Source organism: Strix aluco, chromosome 4 (assembly GCF_031877795.1).
Source record: "Strix aluco isolate bStrAlu1 chromosome 4, bStrAlu1.hap1, whole genome shotgun sequence".
Lineage (NCBI taxonomy): Eukaryota > Metazoa > Chordata > Aves > Strigiformes > Strigidae > Strix > Strix aluco.
In genome coordinates, this window is record NC_133934.1 from 67,403,633 (window position 1) to 67,414,209 (window position 10,577).

Below are 10,577 nucleotides of genomic sequence, written 5' to 3' on the forward strand. Positions count from 1 at the left end.
ATCATAAACACATGTTATTATGGCAAGGTGCTGCCATGGAAACCACCCCCCAGTTTTCCACTTCATCCAAAGAGGTGCTTTCCCATCCTGCAGCCCCCCGGCCCACTTCCAGGTTCACTGTAATTGTTTCTGGAGCCGCGGGCTCATTTCCCGATGCTCTGGGGAGCTGTAGCTCCAGTCGGGGCTGGGACCTCCCATCACCTCCAAAAATCAGTCTTCTGAGAGAAAAGAGGGAAATAAAAGGAAAAAGAAGAAAGAGGGAAATAAACTCTTTCAAGTTTAGAGGGAAGAAAGAGGGAGATAAACTCTTTTGCCCGCATTCAGAAGCAAAACTGGGTCGTGGGTGAATGGGTGAGGCAGCAAACTCAGCGCCCCTGGCTCACCCCTTGCCAGCGCTGCCCTGCTTCCCCCTGCCCTGCCCGGGCTTCCTTCGGGGGCATCTCTGGTCCGGCCCAGCCTCGCCTGGGGACCAGGGAAGGTTCGGCTTGCCCCAGACTCCACGGTCAGCCCCAGAAAGCCCCTCTCCCACTCCCCCGCTCCTTCCTCCAAGGCGACGCGTGCTTTTTCCCACGGTGGTTCCCGTTGCCGTAGCCCCAGCGGAACGGGGGAAGCTCCTGCTCCCAGGACGGAGGGAAATCCCTCCAGGATGACGAACGTGACAAGAAGCAGCGTCCCTCCCCGAGAACTGTCGCGGGGAGCATCCCGGTGCTGAGCCACCGGAGACATCCCTCCCGCTCCTGCGTGGCTCACCATCGAGAGGGGGGAAGCGCATCCCACCCATCCCGGCCTTTTAAAGAGCCGAAGGCACCTACTCCAGCGCCTCTCAAAAGCAGGAGAGAAACCGGGAAGGACAATGAGACCCGACCAGAAAAGACGGAGAGGGCGAGCGAGGCGCTAGCCGCCTTTTTGGCATTCCTGGAGTTTAATCATTAAAAGGGGTCGTTAAAAGAGAGCGAGAGTGAAAAACCCGCTCCCGACGGGCTGCCCCACACACTGCCAGCGGATTGAAAGGCTCCCTCTTGTTTTGTTCCTTCTGGCCCGTGGCAGATTTGGGGGGACACAGCTTCATCTTGCTGGCCACATCAAAGCAGTGATTATGCAAATGCGCCCACTTTTTTTTGAGGAATTATTTATCACACAATAACCCCCCTGCCAGGGGGGGAAACAATAGATCAGGCTAGATAGCGCTGCTCGCCCGAGGCTGCGGGGCCGGGGGGGCGAACCCCCGCACGTTTTATTGGCCTAACCTAATTTCACTAATTCTCTTTTCACACGTTTTGTTGGTTTTTTTTCCCTTCTCCCCCCCCCCGCCTCTTTCGGGGACGTTGCTCCGAGGGCCGGGTTTCACGCTCCCAGGATCCGGGGGGCAGTGGGCAGGATTCATGTGCCGCACATTTTATTTAATTAATACATTCAGGCACCTCCCCTGTTTTTTAATGATTTCCAGGTGTTTGTACCCAGAAGTCACAAAGTGCTCCCGGGCGCACGGGGGGGATGATTGAAGGGCCTGGGCGGCCTCCAGCTTCCCCATCCCCCCCCCCCCCCCCCGCCGTGGTGACATCCCTGGCCGTGTGCTGTTGGTACCCGTGCTGTGTGCTGGCCCCTGGCAGAGCCGAGGGGTGCTCTGAGCCATTGAACCCCCTGGACTTGTCTGTGACTTGGGTTCCATCCGTCCCTCAGAGAGACAGAGAAAGGAAATTCTTCATCTTTAAACCCACGTTGGGTTTGGGTTGGTTTTTTTTTTTTAACATTTATTTCCCACGGCTTTCTCTGCGAAACCCAGCAGCCTGAAGAAGCGCAATAAACAGTTTATCCATCTGTCACGCGTTTGCTGCGCAGCATCTTCGGTAGCGAGAGGCAACAGCAGATGATCAGTAAACTTCCACGAACTTAAGAGATTTATATATATACTGTGCTTAAAGCTGTTTTCCTTCACGACGTTATCAGCCACACGAGGAACCCCAGAACAGAAATGAAACGCCATGAAGAGAGGCGGAGGCTGAGCCATGTGCGATGGGGCCTGGTGGTGCCTGTTCCCTCTAGAACCACTCTGAGGCTTTACTTGGCTGGAAAAATAGATTTTTCTTGGTTTGGATCCACTTCTCTCCAAGCAGCTTTACACTGAAAGAGTGCCCCCCGCCAGCCCCACCGTGGGGCTCAGCTGACATCCCCAAGAGTTTAGTGTTAGTCTTATACTGCAGGAAAAAAAAAAAAAAAAGTTGTTTTTGTTTTTTTTTTTTTCTTTTAAGAAGCAAAAGGAAATTTTCAAAATGAAAACGTCCATGAGCTCACCGGAGGCCACATGACAGGTCCAGCCACAGCACCCGCGCTCTGCTGCAGTTCTGCCTGAAGAAGAAGCTGCTGTGCCCGGTGTGAGCGGCGTTTGCCACCGTTAAGGCCCTACGAGCGCGGGCAGCTCCCACCGAAGCCCGGTTTCACCGGAGGCGAGGACAGGCGCCAGCCCTGGAGGCCCATAACTCCCAGTAGATGGCAAATAAAGCAGAAAAAGCAGCAACCCAAAAGTTACGAAAATTAGAGATTTTTATTTATATTTTATCACAAGAACAATCCCTTTGCTCTTCAGCTGTAAATACATACTAGAATAAACTCTGTAAATTATACAAAAAAAATACATATTTTCCATGAAATCTTTCTTTATAATAAATAAATGTGAACACGTGTGTGGCTGATCGCTGTAATGTTCCGTGTCTGTTTAGGTTTTCAGTCTGTTGATTTATTTTTAATCTCCTGAAAGAAGGGGGGAGTTCCTCGTCCCCTAAAGGTCGAAATAAATAATGCATGAGGAGGTCCTCCCTCCCCATTTCCCCCCCCCCACGATTTTTTCTTTTGATAGAGAGTTCAGCCTAAATTTCCACGCTTGCATTCAGCCCTCACAAAGCCTACAAATTATACAATGACTTCTAACCTGGACCCCTAACAAAACAATTTATTTTTTTTTCCCCCCCGTTTCTCCACACACCCCACTCCCACCCTCCCACGCCTATAAATCATAAGGGACAGATGGCAAAAGGGGGAGCGGGGAGAAGGGGGGACACACACAAAAGCCCTGGTGACAGATCTGGGAAACTGGACAAAGTGCACATCGGAGAGAGCGAGAGAGAAGAAGTTTGGTTTGGCAGGTGATGTTCCCACAGCCCGCCCTGGGAAACGGGCAGATGATGCCGCCGTCACCCCCGGGGGGAAGGCCCGGGCCCGGTCGGGTCGGGTTAGAGGCAGCGGCGGGGCAGCGGCGGGGGCTGGGGGGGCGGCGGCGGCGGCGGGGCGAAGCGGCCCGGCCAGTGCTCGGCGTCCGAGGCGGAGCCGGCGGGGCTGGCGGGGGATAAAGTGCAGGCGTAGGGGGAGGCGGAGGGCGCGGGGCTGGCGGAGCCGCCGCTCCAGGAGGAAGCGGGCGAGGGGCTGCCGTCGGCCGGGCCCCCCCCCGCTCCGCCGCCGCCGCCTCCTCCTCCTCCCGCCGCCTCGGGGCCAAGCCGCGCCGCCCCGGCCAGCCGCAGGGTCTCGGTGAGGGCCCAGATGTAGTTGTGGGCGAAGCGGAGGGTCTCGATCTTGGTGAGTTTGGCGTCCTCAGGGAAGGTGGGCAGCACGTCGCGGAGGGCGTCCAGCGCCGCGTTCAGGTTGTGCATCCGGTTGCGCTCCCGGTTGTTGGCCTTCAGCCGCCGGCTCCGCTTCAGCCGCTGCGCCGTCTCCGCCGTCCGGGCTGGGCGCGGGGCCCCGCGGGACCGCCCCGGCCGCCGCTTCCCCTCGGCCCGCCGCAGCCCCCGCCCGCCCGGCGCCTCCGCGGGCCGCGCTGGTGAGGCGGCCCGCAGCTCCTCCTCCTCCTCTTCTTCCTCGTCCTCCTCCTCCTCGGCGCTGGACGGCAGCGAGGGCGAGGGGGCGGGCGAGGCCAGGCCCAGCAGCAGCAGCTCCTCCTCGCCCGGCGGCGCCAGGCCCTCCGCCTTCACCAGCATCCTCCGGGCCGGCGGGACGGGGCTGGGCGGCACCCGGCGGGACGGGGCTCGACGGCCGCGCTCCCCTCGCCTCACCGGACCGGCGGTTTAACGGTTCGGCGCTTTGACAGAGTTGGGGGGGGAATGCGGTGGGTGGGTGGGTGGGGGAAGAAAGCGCGCGGGAGGGGGTGTGGGGGGCCGCGGCGCTGGCACGCGCCCCGGGGCGGCGGCAGCGGCGGCGGAGCGGCCCGGGGCCCGGCGGCTGCGTGTCTGGCACACGACCCTCCTTAACACCCCTTATATACCCCGCGGGGAACAATCAAACCTACCCCCGGGGCCCCCGCCGCCCCGCCCGCGCCTCCCGCTTTTCTTTTCAGGGCGCCGCCGCACCCCCCCACCCCGGGGCCGGGGCCGCGCCATTGGCGCCTCGCGCTCGGCTGGAGCGTGCCGCTAATTTATTAATGAATGGGAGAGGGGCGGCGGGGGCGGGGGGGCCGCGCGCCGCCGCTGACCAATCAGGGCGCCCCGCGCGCCACGCGCGCCGCAGCCGCCGCCTTTCAGCCGCTCATTAAGAGGCGGCGGCGGCTTCGACACCCACCGCCCCCCCCCGGAGGGAGGGGGATCCCCTTCGCAGACACACACACATACCCACCCCCCTTTTTTGGGGGGAGGGGGAGTCAAGGGAAATGCCGAGATCCGCGGGAGCGCCTCTGCCCCGGGGAAGGTGGAGGGGGAACCGCCTTTTGTGGCCGCGAGCAGTGATACCGGGATGCCCCGGAGGCAGCGTGCCCGGGGATGCATAAGCCCCCCGAGGCCGGGGGCTGAAGCTCGGCCAGTCCACCGGCGCCCGGGCTGGCCTTGCCTTTTCCCCTCGTTTCCAGGAGGTTTTGCAAGGAGCAGAGCAAGCCCGGGGAGGGAAGAGCCACGTGCCTCCAACATCTGTGTTTCGGCGGTCCGGAGGGCCGCGGTCCTGGCGCACAGCCCGCCCTCCTCGCTCGGTGCTGTCAGATACAACTCTTGGACACAACAGAGGCTCAAGAAGACTTTTTAAAAAAACCCCACAACTTGTCAATCCACCGGGAAAGCCTTCCTCCCTTCCAGACCACCCTCCGGGGCAGAAAGCCCCACTGAATAGCTTAGGCCTGGCGACATGCCCCCGGGGTCAAGCAGGCTCGCTCTATGTGACAGACCCATGGGGAAGGAATGACGGTGAGGACCTACAAACCGAAACCATACCGAAAACTGTAGCACGGTGTCCTCCGTGTGCGGGAACTCTGTCACCGAGGCACGTTGGGGGAGTCGGGCTTTGAAACAGAATTTTATTTGCAACCCATGGCAACAGCCCAAAACAGATGAGAGAGCTAAAACCTCAGCGAGCGTCTCGCCGAGCACGCTGCAAACACACCCACGATTCGATCCCCAGCTCTTGCTGCCCGCGGAGTTCGCGGCCCCCGTCTCGCTCCCTGTGCGAGCGATAGTGGCCAGGTGGCTGCCCCAAACGACCTTTGGGGTTCTCCAGCGGTGGCTTTCGCAGTCTGGCTCCGTGTCCCCCTCCTCTGCCGCTCTGCAGCTGAGGGCTGCATCTGGATACACCCTCCCCTCAGATCAGTGACTACCCACTCATTACGATTTAGTTGATCTGTTAGAAAATCTCTGTGGCTCTACCAAGAGATTTTAACACTCCCCTTGCCCCCTTTTAAAAATGGGAAATCTGTAGGTCTCCTTGGCATCCCAGGAGAGTGACACAAAGGGACCTCCTTTCTTTTGCAGCACCTTAAAGTGTGGAGCAGAGTCACCTGTGACCAGGCCAGCCAGTCCCTCTGCCCCCATCCCGTTTACCGGGATTTCTGCCCTTCCATCGCCAATGTGAAAGCGACAGAGAGGTCAGGGGGAGGCAGGGAAGTGGTGGGGAAGGCATCTGGTGGGGAGTGGCAGGAGGGCCGTTGGGGTGACTTTCAGAGTTTGGCTCGATGCAGCGGTTTTCTCCGTGGGGTTGAGCACAAGGTAACTGAGGACGAGTTGGTTACCGAGTCCTCACAATCCTCCCGGCGTGGCAGGTCTGAGAGGCGCTTGTGTGGTCCGTGGCCGGCCCCAGCAGAGCGAGGGATGAGCTGCTTCACCGAGAGCTGTGGGGCTGAGAGTGGTGGGGAGAGGGGGTGGCGGGGGGCAAGGGCACGCTGCTGCTGCTGCCCACTGCCTGAACTGTCCTCCAAGGGTCAAACTGTTCAACTTCAGCCCCTTTGCCAGACTCAATCCTACTTTACGGGAACAAAAGCCCAAAGTAGGCAACGATCAAGAAATGGGAGCACAATGATTTAAGCTTATCACACAGCCCAGAAATAAAGGACACTGAGCTTGTGTGCGGGAGAGGGGGAGACCTTCAGAAAGGCTTTGTTTGCTGTAAGAAGATTGAACTCTGAGGCGACCCAATAGCCCTAAAAGTTTAGGGTCTGTGTTGCTGAGAGACCTTTGGATACAGCCCATCCACACTTCGACCTCACAAGTTGTGAGCCGGCATTAATGGCCTGCTTGCCCCAGGTGAATGGGGGTGCGACACCCCCCTGGGGAAAGGGGGGGGGACAAAGCTGCGGGGACAGGATGGCCTGACCCCTTCCAGCTCTGCCTCCCTTGTGGCTGAGGCCCCCTGTGGGTCTCCTGAGGGTTTGGGGGACCAGGACTGCGCACACCCTGAATCCTGGGGTGCCCAGCCCTGTGGCAGCACCCACAAACCCCATGAGTGGGATGGTTCTGCTCTTAAACTGGGGGTCAGAATACATCCCCACCCAGCGGGGTACCAGGATGCTCTGTGGAGGGGAGAAATCAGAGGCTGGTGTGGTGTCTCCCCTCCCCCCCCACCAGGTCCTTCCCGAACCCCCAGTGCATGCTGCAGCAAAAAGTGCTGCAGGGAGGGATGGGATGGGGACCAGACCCCCGACTCCCAAGCTGCACTAGCAAGTTTGGGGTTTATTTTGGGATCAAGACGAGGAAGGCTGCCCCCCCTCAGAGCACTGCCCCGGCATCCTTCCCTGGCCCCCACCCCCACACCCCCCCCCCCGGGCGGACGAGCCCCTTGTCGGGGGCCGATTGTTCCCGGCAGATTTGCATGGCAGGTGCAGGCCTGCGGAGCGATTTTGCTGTCCTGAGCCCTGCCTGGGCCCCCCCCAAGAGGGTTTTCCTCCCCCCCCCTTGTGAAAAAAGGCCGCCAGTGCCTTCCTTTCCCATGAAGAAGAGAAGAAGCTTGAGGATCGCGTGAACACGCTTCAGTTTTCTTATTCTTTTCTATAGATGTGGGGAAAAGAACAGCCGATTGTGTGAAAAACCCAGTGCCTGCAAAAAGGGACATTGGCCATCCAGGCGAAGGTGCGCGAGGGAGAGCACTAATCGCTGAACCAGGAGACAAATACGATTACCAGCTCCGAGCCTTGAGTCAGAAAGTCTCATAGACTTTAAGATGTTAATCCCCAACATAATCCTTCCTTTGGCGTGTAGGAATAGTGCAGCCACAAGAGTTGTTTTGTTATTTATATTGGCGTTTAATAAAACTCAGCCAGTGGTGAATGGGCTGCCCACTCTCCAATGGTAATTAATTCCCTATTTCAGTGACCCAATTGTGCTGGGATAGAGCAGTGGGACAGTCCCACTGCCCCAACCCGCCTTTGTGCAGCTACACGGCTCTCGTGCTTCAACAGCTATGGAAACTCATTCTTTTGATGTCATTCAATGAGTTTTCCTTGGGCATCTTCTAAACTTCAAGGACCCTTTTCTTTCTCAAACGCCTGAAAAGCAGGACTAGCTTGACCACCTCTGTAGAATTTAATGATTTGGTGAAAGGGCCTTTTTGGAGGTTTGTGTAAGGAAAGAGAGAAAGAAAATTTGGCAGGCTGCTATCAAACAGGGGGCTATCCAAACTTGAGCGCACCAAACTCATTCAGCTCCTAATTTATACAGGTCTTAAAAGCCACTTTTCCTTACTCAGAATACTTTGAGGCTTCTCTTAGCCGAGGCATTTCTAGAAAGGATTTGCTAGTAAGCAGATACCCTGTTTCACACACGCCACAATTTCGAACCGGGCTGTGGATGAGTACAAATGAAACAAATCATGTTTGGAGAAGGCATTTCCATCCACCAAAGGGAAAAATTACAAGATCCCTGGAATTGGTTGCGTTACCGTTAAAAAGCGTGGCCGGGGCTTTATCTTTTGGCCCTTGGGCAGAGCGGTAGCGCTGAAGTGGCCGCAGGAGGAGTGTTTGAAATGAACACGTAAAGAACATGTAGTAACCCTGCAAAGCCGCCCCAGTATGGGCAGCCTCTTCTATGTCTTTATACACACTTCCAAAAAAAAAAAAAAAAAAAAAAAACCCTTCGCAAGTCACAAACAATTCAGGATTCAACTAAGAAAACACAGAGTGAACCATATGGCCGGGGTGGCTCGAGTTGGCTGCATTTTCCCCCAGACAAAGAAGGGATTGAGAGTTGAAGGAAAGGAGAAAAAAACCAACTTTCCGGCTGATGAAGCTGTTGTCTGGAGGCAATGATCCCAAATCTCAAGGCTTTATTCCAGGCTCCGACTGAGACGTGATATGTCATATGATTAGCATCTTTCATATTTACAAGAGTAGTACGGGCTGCCAGTCTTTAGAGAAAGGCGAGAGAAAGAAGGGGCATATGCTGAAATGGATTTAGCATTTGAAAGAGAGAAAAGAGAGCGGATAAATACACTTAAACGAGGATTTAGTTTTACTCCCGTTGAGTTCTAATGGGTTGTTGATTGAGATTTTAGGGAGCTGTAACAGAGGTGTCAGCAGTAATTTAAAGGCGCTATTCAACCCTCCGCTGCTCCTTCTTTTTCCCCGCTTCGCTTCTCCGCGCCTCTCGCCACTCTCCGCGCCCTCCGGGGCGAGGAGCCGGAAAGCCGCCGGCTCCCTCCCGGTCCCAGCTCCCTCCCGATGCCGGGCTCCTGGTTCCCGGCTCCCCCCCCCGCCGGCGGGGCCACCCCCCGCCCTGACGCGGTACCTCCCGCTCCCGGCTCCCTGCGCGGGCTCCGCCGGGCCGGCGGCGCCACCTGGCGGCGGCGGAGGGAGCCGGCAGCCGCCGCCCTGCCGAGAGCCGGGCCGGGAGGCACCGTGCGACGCCAAAACCGGCAATTCTCGGGTTGTGTGTCTGTCACCGGGCAGCAGGGACACCTTCCACTAGACCAGGCTGCTCAAAGCCCCGTCCAACCTGGCCTGGAACACTGCCAGGGAGGGGGCAGCCACAGCTTCTCTGGGAAACCTGTGCCAGTGTCTCACCACCCTCACAGGAAAGAATTTCTTTCTTTAATCTAAATCTACCCTCTTTTAGTTTAAAACTGTTACCCCTCATCCTATCCCTACACCCCCTGATCAAGAGCCCCTCCCCAGCTTTCCTGTAGCCCCCTCTAAGGTCTCCCTGGAGCCTTCTCTTGTCCAGGCTGAACAACCCCAGCTCTCTCAGCCTGTCCTCATAAGGGAGGTGCTCCAGCCCCCGATCATCTTTGTGGCCTCCTCTGGACCCGCTTGAGCAGGTCTATGTCCTTCTTATGTTGGAGGCCCCAGAGCTGGACACAGCACTGCAGGTGGGGTCTCACAGGAGCAGAGGGGGAGAATCCCCTCCCTTAACCTGCTGGTCACTTCTCTTAATGCTTGGCTGACTTTCTTTTTTTATGGTCAGTCTAATAAAGTACAAGAATAAAACAACAGGCTTTGTTTTTCAAAGGCAACCTCTGCAAAAGCACATGGGCAACAGCCTGAAAAAACCATCTTAAATTGACAGCTAAGAATGCAGATAGGGTTTCAGGCAGATACTAAACAATACACTTTGCCTTTGTTTCCAAACCCAGCAGTGAGGTGGTTTAGGGTTTTTACACATCTGTTAGTCATTGTGGAGAGTAGGTATGAAATTAAGCAGAAACTGAATTTTTTTTTCCAACATAGGTACCAAAGAATTCCTTGGAAACAACTATCATCTAAGATCAAAACTATCCTCTCCCTCAGCCAAGAACCATCAAAACAGTTAGAAGAAACAATAAAGAAACTCCACCAGAGGATATGTAACTTGTCCCTCAGCAGGACTGCTCCCAGCCCGCTTCACAGCGAGACCAGAGGAGGTGTCGACATCCTTCCCAGGGACAACTGCATCACTGAATGAAACAAGCTCCTCGCTGGGCGATTTATTTCAAAGCTGCATAAAAAGAAGCTTACTTTAGTAACTTCATGCTGTTGGGATGCCTGCTCTCTGGCAGGCTCTCCCGAGGGCCTCAGTCTTCTCCAGATATTTAAGAGCGTGGTAGCATCTAGAAATTCTACGATGTCCACCTTAGCCCTCTTCTCCCCATATTTTAATTGCTGAGCCTCCCCTATACACCTGTGAGACAGCCTACAGACAAACCGTTGCCATGGTAAAGATAATGAACTTGTTTTCTTGTCAGAGTTTCTGACACAACAGCACTCTGTTTCCCAACAGAAATCATTCAGCTTTTTCTAGCTTTGAAACACAGGTGAGTGATCTTATCCTAAAACCTGTAAAAAACCCAGCTACAGGTCAATAATTCTTTTTTTTGCTGACATCCAAAAATTTAATAGACCTAGGGTACTTAATATTTCTTTGAAGAAATTA

General features: G+C 56.2%; 1 protein-coding gene across 1 annotated transcript; it reads right to left on the bottom strand.

Annotated features, from left to right (window-relative positions):
- Window positions 1–3,227: 3,227 nt before the first annotated feature.
- Window positions 3,228–4,016, bottom strand: NEUROG2 (neurogenin 2). The gene has a single exon (XM_074821486.1). The coding sequence runs from the start codon at window positions 3,963–3,965 to the stop codon at window positions 3,228–3,230; it is 738 nt and encodes a 245-aa protein (XP_074677587.1). The 5' UTR covers window positions 3,966–4,016.
- Between the last annotated feature and the right edge of the window lie 6,561 nt (window positions 4,017–10,577).

Coding starts and splice junctions, on each gene's coding strand:
- NEUROG2 (XM_074821486.1), bottom strand. CDS start 3,965: ATGCTGGTGAAGGCGGAGGGCCTGGCGCCGCCGGGCGAGGAGGAGCTG.